Genomic DNA, 22,405 nt, shown 5'->3' on the forward strand with positions numbered 1-22,405 from the left:
AGCATCGAGTGACAGATTCGGAACATGGAGAAAAGTCCAGTAACCCTCGAAGCACGTTTCCACCGGAGCACCGTCCGGCTGTGGGCCGCGCCTCTTCTAGACGTTGTATTTACAGCGCGGATCCGTTCTGTGTTTTGCCGAAGCCGTCCTGACTTGTCATGCTCTGCTCCGTTATGAGACTATATCGTCTTTCTTTTCATTGGTAGACTTTTTGGCCCACAGAGTGACGGCTGCCCTGGGTATGTTAATGCCACATCATGTCCACGCTGCAGGCGCCCTCCGTGGCCTTTCTTCTCTGCTCAGCCCTCGTCCCTCTGCACTGGTCCAGCCCCCCACCCCCACCCTGTCCCCACGCTGCTCCAGCAGCCCTGAGATTCTCATCAGCCTTTCCGTCCTTTTCTACCAAAAACTTCCTCCCTCGGCTCCTTGGGGGACCTGGAGGAACTGATTGTTCCAAGTTTTCATGTGACCTCTGGTTTTCTCCACTAGGACAGGTGGCTCTGGGGGTGGAGCGGCCAGAGACACGGGGAAAAAACAAGCACTGTTTCCAGTGAGGTCACGGCCGTGACCTCACCACTTCCAGAGCCGTGGAGTCAATCGATCGGCCACCTGCACCCCCAGAACAGCCTGTTCTCTGGCCCTGCTTGCCCTGCAGAGCAGGCATTGTTTGATGGGATGCGTTTTCAGGGAGCCTGATGGAAGGGGAACCCCCACCTCCACCCCACCCCCTGTAAGCCCTGCCTCTCGGCACAGGACGTCTCCAGGGGCCTCTGCCTCCGCCCCGCAGGAAGTTTAAAATGTCGAGGCTCACAGTCAGCCCTGCAGGCCGCTCTCCTTCTCCTAGACTCACCGGATGTCAGCGTCCGAAGAAAAGCTCAAGTCCCTTCTTGTCCAGCCTCTGCTTTTTACCCAGAAGGGACCAGAGGCCCCAGACAGCAGAGGGCCACGTTCCTTGTCACCCAGAGTCAGTGGCAGTGACAAGATCGGGGAGCCCAGGTGGTCCGACTCCCGCAGCAGCACATCTGCCGCAGTCCTGCACTATCCCCCGCTCCCAGGGCATTGGGGCCTGCCCTCCCCCCTCCCCTTTAAACCTGCGCCTGGTCTGCAAAGTGGACAAACACTTACGAAATACTCGTGCCATTCACCTGGAAGTCCCTCCTACTCTTAACCGGGCTGCTTTTGCAAAACAACGTCCCTCTTAAAGATGAGCTTGTGTTTACTGGGGTGATGTCACCCAGCCCAGGCCAGACCCTGGCACTTAGGGGCTTAGAAACCGTCTTGGTGGTTTGCCCGCCGCGCATCATGCTTGATAAAGCCGAGTCAGGCTAGCCGCACCTTAGGGAAGCTGCTGGATGAAACCAGAGCGCCTGCTTAGTCACGTAGGCAAGAGCTGGCACTCTCCGCTGTACTGGTTCCTGGGGTCCCGCCCAGCTGCTCTGGTCAATGGAGGTAGGATATCACACCGTCACTGCCTTAGGTGAATGCAGACTCAGAACAAGGGAGGCTGGTCCCGGGCGTGAAGAGCCTCCCGTGGCCTCCCTCTGCCTGCGGACCGTCCGTGCCGTCACCGGATCTGCACTCAGCGGCTCCGGTGGCCCGCACAGACATCTGCTGTCCTGGGAGAGACGTGGCCTCTTTCTGCTCTGCCCGTTGTGTGTGGATTTTGGAACTTCAGTCCCAGAGGGAAATCTCATCTCCCCACATTCCTGGGTCCTTTGGGGGAGGGAGGCTCCCTTGAGTCCATCCTTCAGACACCTGTGCTTATATCCACCTGCGCTGTTACCTGTCCCGCAGGGCTCCCTTGTCCCCGAGGATGTCCCAGCAGACTCTGCGGAGTTCCGTATATATCACGCCGGCTCTCTGTTCAGAGTCACCGGTGAGGTGATGGGCTCTGCAGCTGGGTTACGGGGACTCATTAAAATCGCGCTCCTCTTGTATATGTTTAAGTTTTTTCAGAATAACTGGAAGTTTTTTAAACTAGAGAAAAAAAACCATCTGTGGCTTCTCAGTTTCCCACAAAGCGTGAACATCTTACGTGGGACTCAGCCCCTTCCCCTCCAGCGGCCCAGCTGTCTTGTGCTGTATTATTGCCTCCACTCTCTAAAAATACCACCTTGCCCTAGCCCTGTCACCACACAGATAGCACTTGCAGCTTGCTGCCTGTATGCTTTAGCTCAGTAAGCCTGAGCCTGAGCTACAGCATAAAGGTGAACTTCAGAGTTCATCTCAGATACCACCTCCTCCAGAAAGCCTTCAGGGATTGCTCCCACTCACAATCCCTGCCCAGCCCGTGGTCTCTTTCCACTGACTTGTTCTGTGCGGTCTTCCCGCTGCATACGTGGTTAGCTCTTTGCAGTTCGGGGCTTGTGGTTCATTCCTGCCTGGGAACAGATCCACCTTTTATGGCTTTGGTGAGGACAGAGTAAAATCTTCAAATTGTACATCCATTGCCATCCCAGCATGTGGGACGTGCCCAGGAAATCTTTCATGAATGGTTCTTCTGTCAAACTCATGACACCATCAGCTGCATTGCGTCGCATGGGTCGCGTGGCCTTAAGCTTGTCGGCCCTCTTTTGAGAGGGCTGGACAGCACTGGTCTCAGGGTGTCAGGAGCAGTTGGGAGGAGCACTAAAAAGCAGGTGCCTGGCCTCCCGCCCCAGGGAGTCTGCTTCAGGCGCAGGCAGCTGCAGCTCAAGATGCCCACCAGGCACTTCTGATGCAAGGGGTCTTCCGTCCTTTAAGGAGAACTTGCCCCTGAGCCACGCGATCCCACGTGCCTCCACTGGCCAGCCTCGTCTCCGTAAGAGCCTGTGCTGGCGTTCCTCCCGACTCCCCTGCCTGCCTTTCCCTCCTTGTCCCCCCAAGTGTGTGGCTGTGGCCTGGCCCAGTCGGGCTTCTTCTTCAAGAACCAGGAGTACATCTGCACACGTGACTACCAGCAGCTCTACGGCACCCGCTGTGACAGCTGCCGGGACTTCATCACCGGCGAGGTCATCTCCGCGCTGGGCCGCACCTACCACCCCAAGTGCTTCGTGTGCAGCTTGTGCAGGTCAGTGGCTGGGCTCTGGGGGCGGGGGCTCTCTGCCCGGGCCCCCAGGAAGGGAGGACGTGGCCTTTCCCAGGCAGATCTGGGGCTGACCCAGCTCTGTGCCAGACACACGGATTCCTAGACTCCCGGGGCTGGAAGGATCCGACAGGCCCGTGGTTCTCACCCTTTGAGCAGCTAGTCCGCTTTGGCAGGGGTGGTCCCATGTAAAGCATTCATTCGTCCCGGGTGAAGGCAGAGTAAGGATCTGAGCCCGCACGCTAACCTCCTCCTTCCGTCTAAAGGCCCCCGGGGAAGCACTGCGTGCCCCGGCCTCTCAGAACTCAGTTTGGACGCCACAGAGCTGGCTCAGGCTCTCACGCCCTGAGCCCCATGTGGTACCTGTTACCTGTTCATGGGGTCCTCCATGACCCTGGCCAGTGACCCCACCTCGCTCCCGCCGCAACTTCCTCAGTAAAATGGGCACCAAAACCAGTCCATCCTCTGAGTTTTTGTGAAGATAAATGATAGGGCGCCTGCGGAGACCTTAGCTCATTGACCGGCACCAGATTTTATTGTTTTCATTGTACTGATCATCGTCCAGCCTCTTAAGGCACCGGACAGGTGACGGGAAACTCCGCCCCCAGCATCCACATCGCTGGTTAACTTGTACGTTAAGGGCCCTCTGTCTGCCAAGCACCACATTAGGAATACGAAGAAATACAGAAACCCCAGTGCTCCCCACAGACAGGTTAACATTTGATGGACGGCTCTAGTCCAAAGGAAAGCGGGATTGGCGTCTGCATACACGCTTTTAATTGGGAAAGCGACTGATAGGTTGACTTTTCTCCCCACGAAATAACCATCCGTTAGTGACGAGTTAGAGTTTCTGGTGGAGATGAATATGCCACAGTGCATAGAACAGAAAACCACCAGCGGGATTCATGCATCCCGCCCTAAAACCTGGGCCTCGGGTCCTGGAATCCCAGAACCATCGGGATTTGCCCTGTAGGTCCGTGTGGTATAAAGATTTGGTGGAAAAAAAAAAAAAAAAAGGGAGTTCCCGTCGTGGCGCAGTGGTTAACGAATCCGACTAGGAACCATGAGGTTGCAGGTTCAGTCCCTGGCCTTGCTCAGTGGGTTAACGATCCGGCGTTGCTGTGAGCTGTGGTGTAGGTTGCAGACGCGGCTCGGATCCTGCGTTGCTGTGGCTCTGGCGTAGGCCGGTGGCTACAGCTCCGATTAGACCCCTAGCCTGGGAACCTCCATATGCCGCAGGAGCGGCCCAAGAAATAGCAAAAAGACAAAAAAAAAAAAAAAAAAGATTTGGTGAAGCTGCTCAGAGATGAGGCACCCTCCCAAGGTCATGCTGTGTCCTTGGACCACAAGTGAGAACCGGGCTGTGATGAGAGCACAGCCCCCCTCTCTCCCTGGCCCTCCCTCCATTGTTCACGTTAAGGGCAGTGGGGTCACCAAGGCTTGGGGAGCCGTGTGCTCCGGAGCCCAGAGTAACAGGTGCTCCAGACTGCGTGAGCAGCAGCGGCCGTGCGCAGGGCTCTGCTGCGCCGAGGGTTCTGGCAGTTTCCATTGAGGCAGGGAGGCAGGGCAGGCCGAGCTTGAGCCCCCAAGCTGTGGCGGAACTTGAACTGCACGAATGGAGGCGAGAGAGAGGGTCTTGGTGGGGGTCTGAATATCTTGGGAGGTGAAAGGAGGACATTTTGGCAGAGTGGGGAGTTGAATGAGTTCTTCCTAACCTGTAGGGACAGGTCCCGTTGGGAGGGAAAAAGTCCTCGCAGGCGGTGGAAGCCCCTGTAGCCTCATCGTTGCATAGGAGAGCAGCGTGAGCTCAGAGAGGTGTCATGATTTGCCCGGAGTTTCAAAAGCACGTACGTGGTGCAGCCGGCTCTGCAGTTCCAGCCCCGGAGCCGAGTGAGCACCTAGGTCAGCCCGGCCCTGGGAACAGCCCCGGGATGTCCTGGTTCTGTGTGTCCCCTGTGCCTGCCCCTGGAGATCTTCAGGCAGGTGTGTTGTCCAGTCACCTCTGGACCCAGAACCTTCTGGAGAGGAAGTGTCGAATCTCTCCTTTGCCCCCTGGCAGGAAGCCTTTCCCCATTGGAGACAAGGTGACCTTCAGCGGAAAGGAATGCCTGTGCCAGACGTGTTCCCAGTCCATGACCAGCAGTAAGCCCATCAAGATCCGAGGACCAAGCCGTGAGTGCCCCTTCCCTCCAGTCCCAGGTCCCTCCCTGTCCACGGACACCCCTCCCAAGGCCCTCCTGGTCCAACTTCCTACCCGCCTCTGCGGCCCCAGGGGGAGCCAGGGAGGCTTCCACCCCGGAGAGCTCCTGACACCCGACCCCGCTGGCACCCAGCCCAGACTCCCAAGCTCCCCTGAGCACAAATGCCAGAAAAACAGGCTGCCCGGCCAGGAACAGGGCTGGCCTGGGCCCTGTGCTGTCTACTTGGGTGGCTCTGCTGGGATCGGCGGGGCTCCTGAGCTTCTCTTTGGTCTGAGCCCCATTCTCAAGGGCATCTTAGCAGAGCTGATCGCGTGTTTGCCACCACTGGCTCTCAATTTTGACAAACTCCACTAAAAACGAATCTGCAGACGTATCTTAACAGAAGAGGGATTATGAGAGAGCAGCACGCCTGCGCCTCTGTCCCTTAGGGCGTCCACCGTGGACCGTGGCCTCTGCCCACTGCAGCGCGGGTACAGACACAGCTTTCTGGGTCCACTCGGGACCTCTAGGAACGGGACCTGGAAGTCTCCGATCTTAACAAGCTTCCTAGACGACTCTCTGCTGGTCCTACGTCTGAGAACCACCGTGTACATTCTTGCCAAGCCATCGCGAAGGTCACATTCTGTCACCAAACCGTAGCTTGGGGACTGGAGGGACCGAGGGTCCACCGTGTACCTCCCAACAGTCAGCTCGTCTGTGGGATGTCCACTCTGTTCGAGTGTGTCTGCTGATAAGATGTCTCGGCCACTGTTCCAAGATGCCCTTGTCTGCCAGCCCACTGACTGCGTGGGGGGCACACAGTCCAAGCCCCCCAGGTCCTGGAAAGCCAGTTCCCGCCCCTTCTTGTTACATGACACTTGCAGAGGCCTCATGGGCAGAATCAACAGAAGCCCATCAGCATCGCTGTGCAGAGCGCGAGCTTTCGGCCACGCCACCAGCGGAGCCAGAAGCCCGGGGCTGCGTCTGGCCAAGGAGGGTGAGCACGGGTCACCCCAAGTCAGCAAGGCTCGGCTTCCAGAGGCCCCATCAGCGTGGTGAGCTCCCTCTCCCGCCCTTCCTCTCTGTCAGGCAAATCACAGCTGCCCCAGATGCTCCTTCAGTGTCCTTGGGGGGCTCAGGCACAGTCTGCTGCCCTGAGCAGGGTCCCATCTCAGGTGGTTGCGTGCACACTGTTATCCTTCGTAACTCTGAGAAAGCATCATCCAGAACTACAGCAAGGCTGAGAGGCCGGGATGCAGGACCACAGCGCCATGGCTGATGCTGCCGAGACACCTGGACCGCAGCAGGACCACGTGTGAGGCTGTAGCGAGAGGCCAGCCTCAGTCAGGAGGCTGCCCTCCTTCTGTGAAATGCACACCTGTCACGCAGCCTCCTTGTGGCTCCGTTTGCCCAGCTTTGTGAGAAGCAAATATTTCAGTATTCGGGACTCAAACTGACATACGTCATAGTGTGCAGAATGCCCTGGAAATATGAAATGAGGGGTTTTGTCGGCTTGGAGATTTAATCAGGAAAGCAGACCAGAGGAGCACTGAGAACCAAATCCCTGAATCTGCTGTGACGTCCCCCAGCTTGTGTCGCGTGTTACTGCGTGCCGTCGGGATGAGGGACAGGCGGGAGATGTCCTCGGCTGAGTGTGGAGTCCCGCGTGGGAGCAGGGCCACGGGCAGAGGCTGCCGAGTGTCCCCCAGGCTGAGCGTGGAGGCCCGCGTGGGAGCAGGGCCACGGGCAGAGGCTGCCGAGTGTCCCCCAGGCTGAGCGTGGAGGCCCGCGTGGGGCAGGAGGCGAGGGCCGAGTGCCGCGTGGAGCAGGCCACGGGCAGAGGCTGCCGAGTGTCCCCAGGCTGAGCGTGGAGGCCCGCGTGGGAGCAGGGCCACGGGCAGAGGCTGCCGAGTGTCCCCAGGCTGAGCGTGGAGGCCGCGTGGGAGCAGGGCCACGAGCAGAGGCCGCCGAGTGTCCCCAGGCTCCTGCAGATCAGGAGGTGGAGACGGGGAGGAGGAGCGAGCCCGGGCGGTAGTGGCGAGCACACGGGCAGCGCCGTGGCTCCTCGTGTTTCTCCCAACGGCTGCAGGGCAGTTTGTGGACCCGGAGAAGGTGTTTTCTCCCAAGAATGGTCACTGTCCATCCTCCACATGCAAGGCCGCCTCCTGACTCAAGGGGAGGTTGGAAGGTCTGCCGAGGTCCCCAAGGATGGAGAAGCTAAAACCAGATGCGAGGGAATGCCGAGATGAAGAAGACACCTGGGGACGGAAAAGGAAGGAGGAGAACCCTGCCGTCTTTTTGAGCCACGGGAGTGTGAAATTTCATCCCTGGAATGGAAAGACATTCTGGAAAAGCCGGAAGAGTGTCTACTCAAAAGAGATCCTGAAGGAGTTCCCATTGTGGCACAGCAGAAACGAATCTAACTAGTGTCCATGAGGATGCGGGTTTGATCCCTGGCCTCGCTCAGTGGGTCAGGGACCCAGCATTGCCGTGAACTGTGGCGTAGGTCACAGAAGCAGCTCAGATCCCACATTGCTGGGGCTGCGGCGTAGGCCAGCAGCTGTAGCTCCACTTCGACCCCTAGCCCGGGAACTTCCACGTGCCGCAGGTTCAGCTCTAAAAAGAAAGAAAAAAAGAAAGATCAAGAATCCTTGGGGGAGTTCCCGTCGTGGCACAGTGGTTAACGAATCCGACAAGGAACCATGAGGTTGCGGGTTCCATCCCTGGCCTTGCTCAGTGGGTCATCGATCCGGCGTTGCCGTGAGCTGTGGTGTAGGTCACAGACGCGGCTCGGATCCCGTGTTGCTGTGGCTCTGGCGTAGGCTGGCAGCTACAGATCCGATTCGACCCCTAGCCTGGGAACCTCCATATGCCGCGGGAGCAGCCCTAGGAAAAAAGTAAACAAACAAAAAGAATGCTTGGGAACTGACAAGAGAGAAGAATGTGCTCCTGAGCACAGGCAGAAGAAGTGAGTCCTCCCTGAGAAGCACCATCACCACCCAGCCCCGTCTTCAGCACCAGCGGCATCACGGCTCTCGCCAGCGTTACCATCCCCACCGCTGACACCGCATGGACCTCGCTGAGAAGACTCCACAGCAGTGGCAGCGCCACCAGAACCACCCCGATCCCGCCTACAAACACTGATGGGCCATTGCTTTTGTCGGACTCCGCACGGCATTTTCTATCCATAGAACCTCATTTAATCGTTACACCACCTCTCGGCAGGGGATGCGAGTGGTCATAAATGACTTGCCCAGAGTCACGCAGGTAACGGTAACGGAACCGGCGCGTGAGCCCAGACAGCCCAGCTCTGGAGCCTGCCCCCTCAGCTCTCGGTACCAGAGACACGCCTTGCCAACAGGAGGGCTCCAGTCTTCCTGAATCTGTGGCCTGAAACAAGGGAGGGAGCTTGCTGTGGCTGATGAACTCATCCGTTTTTGCTGATCTAAGTGGAATGAATGACACGCACACACACAAAACCACTGAAAGTAGCCGTCTGGGATCTCTGGAGACTCCCGTCAGCTGAAGTATTCCGGAGGAACAGGTGGTGGCTCATAGTTCCTGCCAGCTGAAGGTCGTAATTCTGAAATCAAGAGCGATGAGCAATGTCTGAGGAATGGAGTAGACAGCTGTCTCTGCAGAGTCCAGCTGGGGGGCGGACTCGCCACGCTGGGCTCCCGGGGAGGGTGCCGGAGGCCCCACCAGGGGTCAGGAGTGAGGCTTGGGAGAAGAAGGTGGTCTCGGTAAATCCGAAGCCAGCGCCGGAGGACCAGCCCTGAACGTGAGGAGAAGAAGCACCAGGGACGGGTGTCCCCGGGCCCTCGGGAGGAATCGCAGGCCTTCCTACATCAGGAGTGTTGCTCCTGACCTCAGATCAGAGCGTGGTTGATGCCCGGAATGTGGGTTAAAACAGGGCTTTCCTGGTGTCTTAGCGGGGTGAGGGTCTGAGGTCACTGCAGCGGCTTGGGTCACTGCTCTGGCACAGGTTTGATCCCTGGACATGGCAAAAAAACAAAAAAACATGGAATGATAATGAAAAAACCACTTGCCGGGTTGCTGTCATTACCACTCACGCCATGCGCAGTCCTTCCAGGCCTGGCCTCTGTTCGTCTTCACACCAGGCTTGTAAGGAAGATGCTCGGATGAGGGAGCTGGGCCCTCACTAGGAACCTGGGTCATACGGCTGCGGAGCTGGGGAGCTGGGATTCTGCCTCAGCCAGCCTCGCTCTGCCCGCCCTAAGCGCTCAGCTCGACCTCTAACCGCGACCTTGGCCCATGTCCTAAATTTTAACTCATGAGGTCAGTTCATCTCAGAGGCATCACTGCAACTTAAAGAGATGGAATGCATGACTCACACGTGGCCACGAAAGGCTGCAGCTCTTCGGACGGGAATGGCGCAGATAGACAGTGTGTTGTCTCATGGAATCCGCAGGTGAATTTGCCCAGCCGATGGCCTTGCCAGGCACGGGAGCGGGAAGCCTGAGGAGTAGAGGGGAAAAGAGTGCTTGTCCTTGAATATTTGAGACTGTCGTGTGGGGTGAGAGGTGGCTGATTCCTCGTTGCATGAACTAGGGGGCGTCACGGAGTCAAGCCTCAGCTCCTATAAAGAAGGCAGTCGTGGAGTTCCCGCTGTGGCACACACAGTGGGTTAAGAATCCAACGGCAGCAGCTTGGGTCACTGTGGAGGTGCAGGTTCGATCCTCCGCCTGGTGCAGTGGGTTAAAGGATCGGTGTTGCTGCAGCTGTGGCTCAGATTCAGTCTCTGGCCGGGAACTTCCATGTGCGGCAGGTGTGGCCATAAAAAAAAAAAAAAAAAAAAAAAAAAAAGGAGGGGGGCAGTCCTGACCATCTTAGCTGTGGAAAGGCAAAGTGGACTTCCTCGAGACGGGGTGAGCCGCCCACCCCTGGAAGTGGCAACACAGAGCAAAGCGCCCTTCCACTGAGAATGCAGTGGGTTCCTGCCTTGGTGGGGTTTGACCCAGGGGCTCTGGGAGCTCTGAGCCCGTGAAGTCACTTAACCCCATCAAGGGGTGCACGGAGACACGGGGGCTGTATTTGTGGCCTGGACCAGACGCCTGAACCCGGGGGTTTTTCTGTACTGAGCGCGGGCAAGTCAGGTCGGGGGCCAGTCCGTCTACAAAAGCAAGGGGCCGCCCGCCCTGTCTAAACGCTGATATTCGGAAGACGGCGGTTCCTGCGATCGGACGGAGGCACTTAGCCCGGAAGAAAAGACAGGCAAAGAAAGAAATGCTCAAACATTTCTCCCAGCCCCCATTTGAAGGCGGGGGCTCGAAGCACTGTGCAGTGGGGGACCTTCTCGCCCCCCCCACCGCCTGCGCGAAGGGTAGAAAGGCGACTGGCCAGGAGGCGGGGCCGTGGGAGCCGCTTTGTACAAACACTTCATCAGGGCCTGGCCCTCCCCGCGCCTCAGGGTGCACCCCCTTCCTGGACTGAGGGCACGTCCCCTCCCCCAGACTGGCTCCGGCTGGAAGTGAGATTCCGCCTCTCCCAGCTGGACAGGCATCTCTCCCACCCGCGCTGCTCCCGCCTGTGCGTGGGCCTCGGATGCCAGGAGGCAGGCCTGTCCTCTGGTGCACTTGGCCCGTGACCCTTTCCCCGTCCGGAGCGGGACATCCGGTTGGCTCGGCCTGAGTTCTCAGCATCTTCCCAGCGCCTATGCCGCCTCCTTTCCTGCGCGTAGCCAGACACTGCTGGGACAGCGGGGGGACACCCCCCGCCCCGGCCAGCATTCTTTGGGCCCCAGCGCATGGTCCAGTCCGGGGTGACAGGAGCAGCGAGCGAGGGCACCGTTCTGCTCTGGAAGGTGGAACGGTCTCATCAGACTCCCTGAGCCTCACCACTCGGGGAGGCAGATGTTTGGAACACAGTCCCGTTGGAGGGAGGCATGTGTGGCGAATTCTCCCCTTTGCCGGGTGCCCCGAGGCCGGCTCACGCCCCGCATTCAGCAGGTCTGCTTGGAGTTCTTAGCCCACGCGCAGCACGGCGCTCGGCAGGGCAGGAGATGTGACGGCAAAACACGCCAGGCACAGACACGGTCCTTGCCTTTGGGCAGACGAGCCCGAAGGTGAGAAAACCAGATGTTGAGCTTGGCCCCTGGAGTCTCAAACCCTCTGTGCTTGAGGGTCTTGGGAAAATCCGGTTGCTCCCGGTGGCCCGCAGCGCTCCACGTTCACAAGCTTTCAGGGGACGCTCACACGGTCGGTCCCCAGGTCACGGAGTCGCGTGGGCTTAGTTTAGGAGCTGGGAGGAGGCCAGCAGTGGAGGAACCCTGGTCGGGAGGACCAGCAGGGAACTTTCTGGAAGAATCACGGGAGGTCCGTTGGCCTTTCCCTCACCTGGCAGAGTCTTGACAGGGGCCAGGGCCAGGGCGGGCGCACTTGTGGAAAAGCTGGCATCCGGGGAGGGGCTTCCCTGCGTCTCGTGTGAGCTGACGGCCGGGGTCCGAGGCCCCGGATGCTGTGCTCAACAGCGTCCTCTTGTCTTCGCAGACTGCGCCGGGTGCAAGGAGGAGATCAAACACGGCCAGTCTCTCCTGGCGCTGGACAAGCAGTGGCACGTCAGCTGCTTCAATTGCCAGACCTGCAGCGTGATCCTCACCGGGGAATACATCAGCAAGTGGGTCCCCCCCGCCTGGCCCCACGCGTGGCCCTGCCCGGGTCTCCAGCGTTGTCCCCCTCGGATCCCGCCGGCTCCCCCGTCCGGCTGCAGGCAGCACGTCCCCTTCCCTGAGCCGCCCCCCGGGTCCTCGGCCTCAGCGGCTCCTCTCGGTCCCACCTGCTCTCAGAGCCCTCCCCAGACGGGCTCCAGACTCCTCCCGGCCCCTTGGGTGCCCCACGGCCCCGTTCTGCGCAGCACCGTCTGCAGTTACGTATTTATCCCTGTCCCCTTTTCAGTAACGGCGGGACTGCTGGCTCCCACTTACTGAGCGTTTGTTACGGCCAAGGAGCAGGCCCACTGTGTGTTGGAATTGCCACAGTAAACCCTCTCCCTGCCCCGTGAGCTAGCTACCCCCTCTGAGAAGCCGTGGACACGGCGTCCCGGGGAGTACCTTGCTCCAGGAATCCCCTCTGAGGTCTGTCCCCGCCAGCCAGCCAGACTGGGTTGAGTCCATGCCGCCTTCGGCCCCTCGCCCACCCGTGGTCGTACTGTTGTTGAATGACCTGAGGTGGAAGATGCTGGGACCGCCGTTATGCAGAGAGAGGGCCCAGCCCCGCTGAGCACGAGGCAGCTCACAACCCCCGGCAGGCCCTTGGGACCCCATTCGCGTACTCACGGACCTAAACGAAGTCAGGGCCGCAGACCCTCGCGCGGTGGCCCTTCGGGGCCGCTCCCTCTCAGGTGGCTCTCTCTGGGCCGGTGCCGGGAAACGGGGGCGGGCAAAGTCGCAGCTGTTCTTCCGTGGTTTCTGCTGTCAGGAAGCGATGGAGCTGAGCCGCGTGCGTACAAAGTACGACTCCAGGGGGTGCGCGAGGGGGCTCGAGGGAAGTTCTGCTCTTTAGACCGTTTCAGTGACAAGTGACAGAAAACCCACCGCAAACTCCCTCAAACGCAGAAGCAAAAATGGGAGTTTATTGGCTCTAGAAATGGGAAGGCCAGGAGCGTTAGAGATGTTATTAGCTCTTGAGGAGTCTCTGTCTCTCTCTCTCTGTCTCTGTCTCTCTGTCTCAGTCTCTGTCTCACTCACTCTCCGTCTCTGTATCTCTGTCTCTGTCTATCTCCGTCTCTCTCTGTCTCTCACACTCTCGCTGTCTCTCTCCTCCCCTGCGTTGCCTTCCTCTGTTTCATTCCTTCTCAGACAGGCCCTCCCCAGCTAGTAGCAGAAATGACCATCGGCAGCTCCAGACTTTCATTGATCAGCTCCGCAGACCTGGCAGAGAGAGGCCTCTTTTCCAAGAACCCCAGCACCAGTCCCGCGGCCGCCTCTGATTCGGCCACCACCGGGTCACATGCCTCTTCCTGACCAATCACTGGCCAGGAGGGTCTGAGTCCTCGGGCGGAGAGCAGCCCTTTGTAACTGCGAGAGATGAGCAGGGTCCCAGGAAAACCCGGGGGGTACCGTGGGTGGATAGTGGCCAAGCGACACCTGTCTGTGTCAGAGGCCCACGCGAGGGGCTGTGGCTCCTCCAAGTGGCAGAAGTAGAAGCTGGACGATGTGAGAGCTTTGTGGAAGATAGTCGATTCGGGCTGGACTTTTAAAACGGGTATGAGACTTGAAAATGCAACAAAGAAAAGCTCGCGAGCAGAATGCCTGGCCTGGGCAGGGGCAGGGAGGTGCCAGACCACACCCATCCTGTTTGCTGGCGCTCAGTGCAGGTGAAGTCCAAGGCTGCGGAGGTGAGCCGGGGTCACGGCCCCGAGCTGCGAAAGCCCCGTCAGTGGGAGTTGGGCGCGCGCCTCCGTGCCGGCCAAGTGAGGCGTGTGCGCTTGGTCAGTGGCCAGCCAGGAGCCCTTGAGTCCATGAGCCTCAGTCCGGATTCTCTTGGAGAGTCAGGGTCTGCCCAGAGCGCCCTCAAGCCGGCACAGCCTGAGTGCCTTGGGCCCTAGCAGGCTTCCAGCTCGTTATCCTGCTGCCAGCAGAGTGGCGGGCGCTCAGAGGCACTGGCTGTGCTGTTGGTGCCCCATCTAGAAGCCCAGCCAGCGTGACCTCGGCAAGAGACTCAGCTTCTCCAAGTCAGTTTTGTCATTTCTCAGAACAGGGCCAAGAAAGAGACCTACCCCTAGGGTTGTATTGAGGCTCGGATCCAGGAGCACGATCAGACGATTCTTAGTGTTTAGAAGAGCCTTACGGATGTGCAGATGGACCACCTTGGGGGCATCCTGGGAGGGGAAGCGGGCGAGGCTGAGAGCAAGGTGGAGACGCTTCCCTTTGTGCCTTTGCAGTGCACCCAAGGCACGTCCTACCTGTTCTAGATAAAATGAAAGTTCTCTTTTAAAACAATTTTAATGACTTTTTAAAAGAGCCCTTTGGGGTAAAGGAAAGAGGAGGTCTGGGGAGTGTGTGGGACGGAGAGGGGCAGGGCCCGCAGCAGGCCGATGGTGGTTCCCGGGCCCGCTCGGGGCTTCGTCGGGATGCAGGTCACAGGGCCCCACTCCCAGGGACCGTCTGACTTCATAGGTCCGAGGTTGTCCGGGAGCTTGCGTTTGTAATGGCTCCCCGAGTGCTTCTCATCTTGGCCCAGTCACAGGTGGCTGCAGGTCCGGGAAGAGCCACGTGACACCCGCCCGGACCCCCTAACTTGCTCTCTCTGCGTGCATTTCCTCTTGCAGGGATGGCGTTCCATACTGTGAGTCTGACTACCACTCCCAGTTTGGTATTAAATGCGAGACTTGCGACCGATACATCAGCGGCAGGGTCCTGGAGGTGAGTGGGACGCGCACGGGGGAAGCGTCTGAGCACGTTGGCCTCTGGCTCCAAAACGTCGTCACTGGGGGAGGGAACGGCACCCCACACCCCTCTTCCGTAGCCTGCACCTGCCCTGCTTTCTCTACCCCGGCTTAGCTTGCTGCATGACCGGATAACCTTGCCTCTCTGGGTCCCCCCACATGAAAAGCCGGACACAGTTACTCCTTGTTCAGAAGATGCTGTGCTGGGAATATCAGTTGCCTTTCTGGATTCAGACACAGAGAGATTACTGGGGAGTGACAATGATGATTTTCTTCCCAGCCCTGCCTCAAGGATGGAAGCCTCGACTTTTTTAAGCTTTTGGTAATATGCTGATTTAAGAACCAGCTTGTCTAGCAGCCTGCTCCCTGGGCCCTTCTGTGGCTGGTCCATCACCATGGCAACAGCTCTCCTCTGCCTCTGATGCACGGCTCGCTCTGCCAGTGACAGACAACCTGCAGCTCCTTTGCTGAGCCCCTGCCTGTGCCTGCTGCCTGCTGGCCTTCCTGGTCCGCCCCCCCACACACACACACACACCCTGTGGGCCTGGGAAGCTCCTTCTGTGCTCTGGGACCACCCACCTTGAGGAATCAGAAACAGGAAAGAGTTTGGTACAAATGGAAAACACTAGCCTGAGAGCTAAAGTAACTGGGTGCCAGCATCGCCTCAGCTGCTCCCTCGTGCCCAGGGTTTCGGTGGGCCCTCTGCCTTATCTCCAGGCCTGGTTTTCTTAGCTGAAGGTGGCGGGGTGCGCAGTCTGCGTCAGGTCTGTGAGCACACCTGACACATCTGGCCCGTTGGTCGTGGTTACCTGGAGTCAGCACTGTGCTGAGAAGGCTTCTGCGGCCACATCTGGGCTCAGCAGGAGCGCAGCAAGCAGGCGAGGACCCTCGGTGAAGATGCATCGCAGCTGGGCTCTGAGGATGAGGAGGAGCTGCCGTGTGAAGAGCTAGAGGAAGAAGGAGCTCGGCCCTGCCCGTGGCTGAATTCTAGTCATCGGAGCTAGTGGAGAATGGGTAGATTGTCCAGGGCCCATCAGGGGAAGCTCCGCAGACCCGTTCAGGAGTTTGCATTTTACAGAAAGGATGGTGGAAAGCCACTGGGGTGTTTTACACCGAAGAGAACATGAGACCATGTGTGTAAAAGATTTTTGCAGCGAATCAGAAGACAAACGCATGCCTAGAGTGGATAAACCATCAGGCATTTCCAGGGAGCATTCAGAGTGCAGCGTGGAAGAAACGGCATGAAACGGGCCCAGGGAGAGTTTGGCCCCAGATTTCAGAGGGCCCGGTTCCAGGGAGAGGATTTTGTAACGGTGGAAAGGCCGGGCAGAAGTGACCTGCTTCCAGCTGCACCTCCTCCCAGAGAGGAGGCCTTGACCCCCGCAGGAAGGATGCAAGACCCCTGTAGGAAGGGGCGGCCAGCCTGTCTGCAACACCGTGGAACAAAAACGCCAGCAGCTTTGCAGCCGTGGGGCACCTTGTAGGCATAACCATCGAAGGAGAAGAGGCCGCAAGTTGAACCCAGAGAGTCAGCCTGGGTGAGAGGAAGTCCGCTGTTGGCATCTGCAGACCTGGGGTGGCACACGGGAGCAGTTGCGGGGCGGGGGGGGAACGCCGACCTGGGCAGAAATGTATTGAACAGAGGCTGGGCAGCAGAGTGTTGGGCAGGATCCACAGAGCAGTTGGGCATACGGAGGCCACCTTCAGAAAACCACCTCTCGGGTGTGCAGGCTGCTGGGTCAGGGGCTTCCGCGCTGCACTGGCACGAGAGGTCACGAGAAGGAAGAGATTTCAGCTACACCCCGGGCCACAGAGGGAATGTGTGCCAGCATCTCCAGGCTGCTGGGGAACCGCGTCTGCGGTGGCTGTCTTTCCCCCGCGTGGCACTGTTACTAAGCCTTGCAGGGGCCTTCTCTCCCGGGCAGCTCTGCAACTGGGTTTCCATTGATTGCATGTGGTGGAGGCTCCATTAGCATTGGGACATATTGATTTTTTTCTTCGAGCTGGAAGAGACTTATAGCACATCAGCCAGTTCCCCTCCTCGTTTTACAGATGAGGAGAATGAGCCCAAAGGCAGGCGGTGCTTTTCCAAGGTCACGTGCAGCATCTCTGGGACAGACAGAGCTGAGGCCCAGGGCTCTGGGCTCCACACCAATGCCCACAAGCTGTCAGCGACGCAGGGCCTCTGAGGCCGTGGGATGTCATGAAAATACACAGGGGGTGTGAAACAGACTCAGGTTCCCGTTTTACTGCTTCTCACCCTGAAACCTTGAACAAGTCACTTTCCCTGAGTCTTCGACTCTGTGTGTGTCCGTGGAGAATGCTGCTGTTACTTGGCTCCTAGCAGGCACGTCGGTATGAAATAGCGGTATGTCTATTGCTCTCTGCCCCTGGTCCCTGCACGGAGCCCCTGAACCTTCTAACTGCCTAAGTCAGAGGCGCCAGGAGCATCTGGATCCCGAACCCAGAGCGCCTGAGTCCCATGGATTTTTTCAGAGAGTGGGAGCAGCTTTTGTCCTAATGAGGTGACCACGGGTGGCTTCCTGAGCAAGGGCTGGCCACCGGAAGGACCAGCCATGATGAGAAGCTTGCAACTTTTCAGCCTCGCCAAAGCCCACCCTCCAGGGAGGGGAGGGGGCCTGGAACGTGAGCCAAGGACGGATCCTGCCCCGGCAAGGAAGTCTCCATAAACATCCCTGGATTCGGGGTTCACGGAGCTGGCAGGCGGGCCAACACGTGGTGGTGCTGGGAGAGCAGGGTATGGAGAGGGCGCGGGGCTCTGTGCCCCTCGCCACCCCCGTGCCTTGCGCCTCTTCTGTCTGGCTGGCTGTCTCCACCCTTGAGCTATTCTTGTCTAATCCACCGGTAAATGCACCTGTTCCCCTGAGTTCTGTGCGCGACCTAGCAAATATTAAACCCAAGTCAGGTCATGGGAACCCCCGTTTATAGCGGGTCACTCGGAAATGCAGGGGACAAGCCAGGACTTACCTCTCAATTGAAATGGGGGGGTCTTGTGGGTCTAAACCCTTCACCTCTGGGGTCTGAGCGCTCCAGGGAGAGGGTCAGAACAGAGCTGAATGGCGGGAGGCTCAGGGCCTGGTTTCCCTGATGCTGTGGCACCTGCTGCTCAGCAGCCTCCCTCCCCTGCCCCTCAGGTGGTTCCTGCACCACCCGCAGCCGGGGTTGCTGAGCGGGGCCCAAAGCCTCTTCCGGCTGGAGCAGGATGCTGGGGCGTGACATTTAGGAAGATGCCAGCTTCAGTTCTGCCAACGTGCTGTTGCCATCCTAGAAAACAGGTCTATAATTGAAATGATAAAGCGGCACAAAGTAGGGAGAGACTGCTAATTAAAACGATTATCCGTGTCACGGATGGGAGGATCGGGCCCACGACATCGCCGCTTGGGAAGAGAGCAGGCCCCTTCCAAAGCGTGAACACAGTTTGCTTGGATGGCGACAGGGACATTCTGTCATCGGTGGGAGCCATGCAAACAACCGAGACTGAAAAAGGAATTGGGATTTTTGTTTTTTCCTTTTTAAAAAAAGTCTGCCCTTTCCATGTTCTTGCTAAATTTTTAGAGTAAATCAAGTTTCTCCAGAATAGACAAGCCCGTGCCAACCCTCCCTCCACTACAGAGACTCAGGGCTAAGTCTTCAGCATCATTCAGTAACAGTTTGAAAACTGGAAGAAACCCATTAGCATCAGACCAAGTGATGGCTTGGGGGGGCTCTAACAGTGCCCCAGTATCTACCAATTTCCCTGAGGAATACCCCCAAAACACCTTGCCCTGTTACACAAAATATACCTTCAAAAGAGCGCTATCCCCCGAGTTTTGCTGTGCCCAACACCCCCTATACAGCAGTTCTGGAGCGGCCCTGCAGGGCCCTCATGGGTCAAGTCCACTTGGCCAGACTGCAGGGGCAGGGCTGTTGGCATGGAGGCGAGCGCTGGACCAGGGACCAGCCCTCCTGGGTGCAACTCCAGCGTTGCTAGTGGCTCCCAGTAGGACCTGGAGCGAGTCACAGCCTTCTCCAAGCTGCCTCTTCCCCTTTAGAGGAATTCACAGCAGCAAATCACTGCCACTCTTACTTGAAATAGGAATGGGGAGGGGGGCTGGCTCGCCAAAGCCAGACTGGAGTGCCCTGGGCATGGGGGCGAGCTCCCTGTGCGGTCGTCACCGGACTGGCCTGAGGGGCAGAGGCTCCCCAGCAGGTCCTGGCACTGTAGGTCCTGTTATTTGTCCCCTGAGCCCTGAAAGTATGTCCCTCACTGCCCCTCTCACGGCTTTGTGCCTGTAAACCTCGTGTACTCACGCTCACCTGACAGTGGAGCGTAGCTTCCAGTTGGCTCCTTGCGCACGAGGAGACCCAGCTGACGCGACGGGAAGGCCAGGGTGGCTCGCCGCACTGCCAGTGACGAGCACATGTCCTGCTGGTGGAAGCGCCGAGCTTCCCATCTGTCCTTGTTCCTGACGTGGTAGATGAGCACGTTTGGGAGGATGTGAAAGACGCCTTGTCCCAAACCCGATACTTCTCCTTGAAAAGAGCCACTCAGGGGGTTGGCTCCGGCGTTATCCAGCCCTGGGTCCCTGTACCACGTGAAGCCATGTCCTCTGTCACTGGTGGCAAGGGCCCCTTCCTGGGAAATGAGGGGTCCTCAAGGTAAGACCATTTGCCCCTGGAATTAAGGGGGGCAGCAGCCTCCAAGGGCCCTTCTGCGGCTAGAACACACGTGCAGGTGTCCCAGGGAGTCCCTCGGATGCCATCAGGAGCCCCTGGTATGGGTCGCCGAGCTTCTGGCGAACTTCTAGACTCTTCTGGGCTCCCCTGAATAGACCTCCAACCAGCCTCAGGGCCGCGAGGACGCCGGCGGCACGACGGTGTGAGGAAGTGCGCGACCCACCCGGCTCCCCGCAGGCCCCCAGCTCTGACCTCCGCTGTCATCTTCCTCGCTCCGCAGGCTGGAGGGAAGCACTATCACCCAACCTGCGCCAGATGTGTCCGCTGCCACCAGATGTTCACCGAAGGGGAGGAGATGTACCTCACGGGTAAGCAGGCCTGGCCCCGGGCCGGAGAGGAGGCGAGGTCTCCTGCCACCGCAGCGTCTGCACTTCTGGCGCGTCCTCAGGATGGCACCTCCTCGCCCTCTCCGGGCGGTTTGGGAAGGTTGCCGCTGTGGCTGGTGGGACGTGACCTGTGACCTGCCTTCCGTCCCTCTGCGCCTCCAGGCTCTCACGTGCCGTGAAGCCCCTCTGCCTGGAGCCGGGTTTCTCGGCCTCAGCACTGCTGACATGTGGGGCCAGGCGATTCTCTGGTGTGGACACGGCCCTGTGCACTGCAGGGTGTTTGTTCAGCAGCATCCTGGCCTCTACCCACTAGATGCCAGTAGCCTTCCTATTGTGGCAACCAAAAATACCGCAGTGCTGCCATCTGTCCCCTCGGAGGCGTAACCCACCTGAGTTGAGAACCAGGAGCCCAGAGCTTCTCAGCAGAGGCTCCTGCCATCCGATGCGGATGCCGGAGCAGCGGCTGCTTGGCGGGGCGGGCGAGGTGACCGCTTGTCAGATGCTGTGGCCTTACAGCCACTTGTCTGTACAGTCCCATGGTGTTTGAGGTGAAAGGACCCCAGGAGTCGCCCTAGACTGTGAAGTAGCAACCGTCACTGCGTAGACGGGAAAGCGAGGTGCAGAGAGAGGGGAGCGACCGCCTGAGAGCCCGAGGGTCCCGGTGCAGAGGGGACGGGGCCTTATGGCCCCCACGGCAGGGCTCTGCCCGTCTGGCCTCCTGAGACCCAGGCCCCACTGCTCCTCGGGTCCCCGCCAGAACTCGACCCCCTCCTTCCGAGAGCACTGCTCCCTCGGTGCCTGGGGCCCGGAGTCGTTCCTGCCGCAGGCCCCTGGGCTGCAGGCCGGGAGCGCCCGTGTTCTCAGCAGACGGTCTGCGTGGACCCGCAAGCAGGACCTTGCCCTTGGTTTGAAAGTTCGTTACGTGCTCCTGCCTCCCCTTCCCTGGTGAACGTCTCCCTGGGGACAGAACTGCCCCCATGCCCGTGTCACTAGAAGCCAACACCTCTCTCCCTTCCTGCTGAATTCCCAATCCTAGGCTTTGCCCACTGGGCACTTTGCATCCTGGCTGCACTGCTCAGTGAGTTTTCAACCGTAGGTGAATCTTTATTATAAGGTTTTTATTTTTTATTATAGTCGATTTACAGTGTTCTGTCCGTTTCTGCGGTACAGCAGAGCGACCCAGTCATACATATGTGTGCGTGTGTGTGTACACACACACAGTGTCTTTTTCTCACATTATCCTCCATCATGTTCCAGCACAAGTGAGGAGATAAGGTTCCCTTAAATCTCCCTACATCTCTGCTGCCCAGTCTGCCGGGGGCCAGCAGCAGGCCCTCTAAGACTGAGGTACCGTCCATTCCTGACCCGCAGGAGGCTCCTCGTTCCTTCATGTAGCAGACGCCTATTAAGTGCAGCAGGAGACATAGCCGGAGCAAGTCCCCCAGTTTCCGGCCCTCCTGGCAGCACATCCTCGGAGTCTTGCCAGCCCCGCTTTGGACAGCACTTCACAGGATGCTGCAGAGCGAGCGTGATGAAGTGCAGATCAAACCTTCAGCACAAGTGCCTCCAGGAGGTGGAGACTTTCCTGGTGATAAAGAAGGGCTGTCACCCTCCTCCCTAATTATCCCCATCGCTCCCCTCCCGGCTCCTGGGGGAGTGGGAGTAATTGCAGGGCCTTTAAGGACCCGCCTCGCGGGATGCTGAGTGATCCTGCTGGAGTGGTGCTGACACGGGCTGTGGGTGTCTCGGTTGGCAGCCACCAGGGGCTTCTGCTTCCACTGAGAGCTGGGCTGGCCATCGTCTCGGACACCCTCCCGGGCAGGGGTGATGAGACTCGAGGTGATGGACCCCAGAAATGGCAAGAAAACTGCCCTCCCCGTGGCTTAGGAAGGGGAGAGGCAGCCAGGAGGGCTCCTGGGTCCAAGCACGAGCACGTCTCCTGGTGGTCTGCGACCTTGAGAAGTAACTGCTTCCAAGGGGTCTCTTCCTCTTGCTGTAAAATGAGAATCATCCATTCAGACTCAGGTCGTGCTCGCGCCAGCCTCTCTGTCGCATGCTGGATGCTCAGAGATGAACGAGCAGGGGTGCTGGCTTCCTGGGTGGCGTTTACTGTCCGGAGCAGGAGACCAGCCTTCATCTAACAGAAGGTCCAACATGCAGTGACCAGCTGTGACCAGTGCTGTGACAGGAAGCTTGGGAATAACGGGTGGGTTCCAAGGCTCCTCATCTCAGCCGAGGCCAGGAGAGGCTCTGCTGAAGAAGGGGCGTTTCAAGCCAAGATCTTGACATTGAGTGGGAGGTGGGGCGGGGAGAGCGTGGAGGCAGAGAGAGGAGCAGGTGCGCAGCCCCCCAACCCCCAGCCCCAGAGGAAGCGTATATGGTCGAGAAACCAAGGCAGGCCCACACAGCCAGTGCGCAGAGAGCAGCCCCCGCCCCCAGGGCCTGGCGAGTGTTTATAGAGGGAAGGGTGAGCACAAAGATGCCAAGTGCCCCAGAAGGTAACCTGCACGCATCAGAGAGGGCGCCAGGAAGCCCGCAGAGCTCAAAACCCCGTCTAGTCCTTTCCATAGCGGGTCACGTGGAGTTGCTGGCAGCCAGCCTCGGGAGGGTCTTTTGGTCACTTTGTTTGTGTTTTAATTGCTGTGTGATGGCTTTCTGATGGCCCTAATTGGGAGGAGTCTGACATCTGTCTG

The 22,405-nt window shown here is 58.8% G+C and overlaps 1 protein-coding gene across 22 annotated transcripts in view; it reads left to right on the top strand.

Moving 5' to 3' along the window:
* The window catches only part of ABLIM3 (actin binding LIM protein family member 3), a 163,030-nt gene that overhangs the window by 79,913 nt on the left and 60,712 nt on the right, over positions 1-22,405 (top strand). For 21 of the 22 annotated variants that reach the window (XM_021084998.1, XM_021084989.1, XM_021085003.1 and 18 more), the window contains 5 exons: positions 2,866-3,049; positions 5,124-5,236; positions 11,754-11,880; positions 14,533-14,626; positions 19,607-19,694. In XM_021084998.1, the coding sequence (XP_020940657.1) occupies positions 2,866-3,049; positions 5,124-5,236; positions 11,754-11,880; positions 14,533-14,626; positions 19,607-19,694 (606 nt within the window). Of the gene's footprint in view, positions 1-2,865; positions 3,050-5,123; positions 5,237-5,347; positions 6,300-11,753; positions 11,881-14,532; positions 14,627-19,606; positions 19,695-22,405 lie in introns of those variants that run through there. The other variant, XM_021084994.1, reaches the window with a different exon arrangement.

The sequence above is a fragment of the Sus scrofa genome, chromosome 2, assembly GCF_000003025.6.
Source record: "Sus scrofa isolate TJ Tabasco breed Duroc chromosome 2, Sscrofa11.1, whole genome shotgun sequence".
In the NCBI taxonomy this organism is placed as follows: domain Eukaryota; kingdom Metazoa; phylum Chordata; class Mammalia; order Artiodactyla; family Suidae; genus Sus; species Sus scrofa.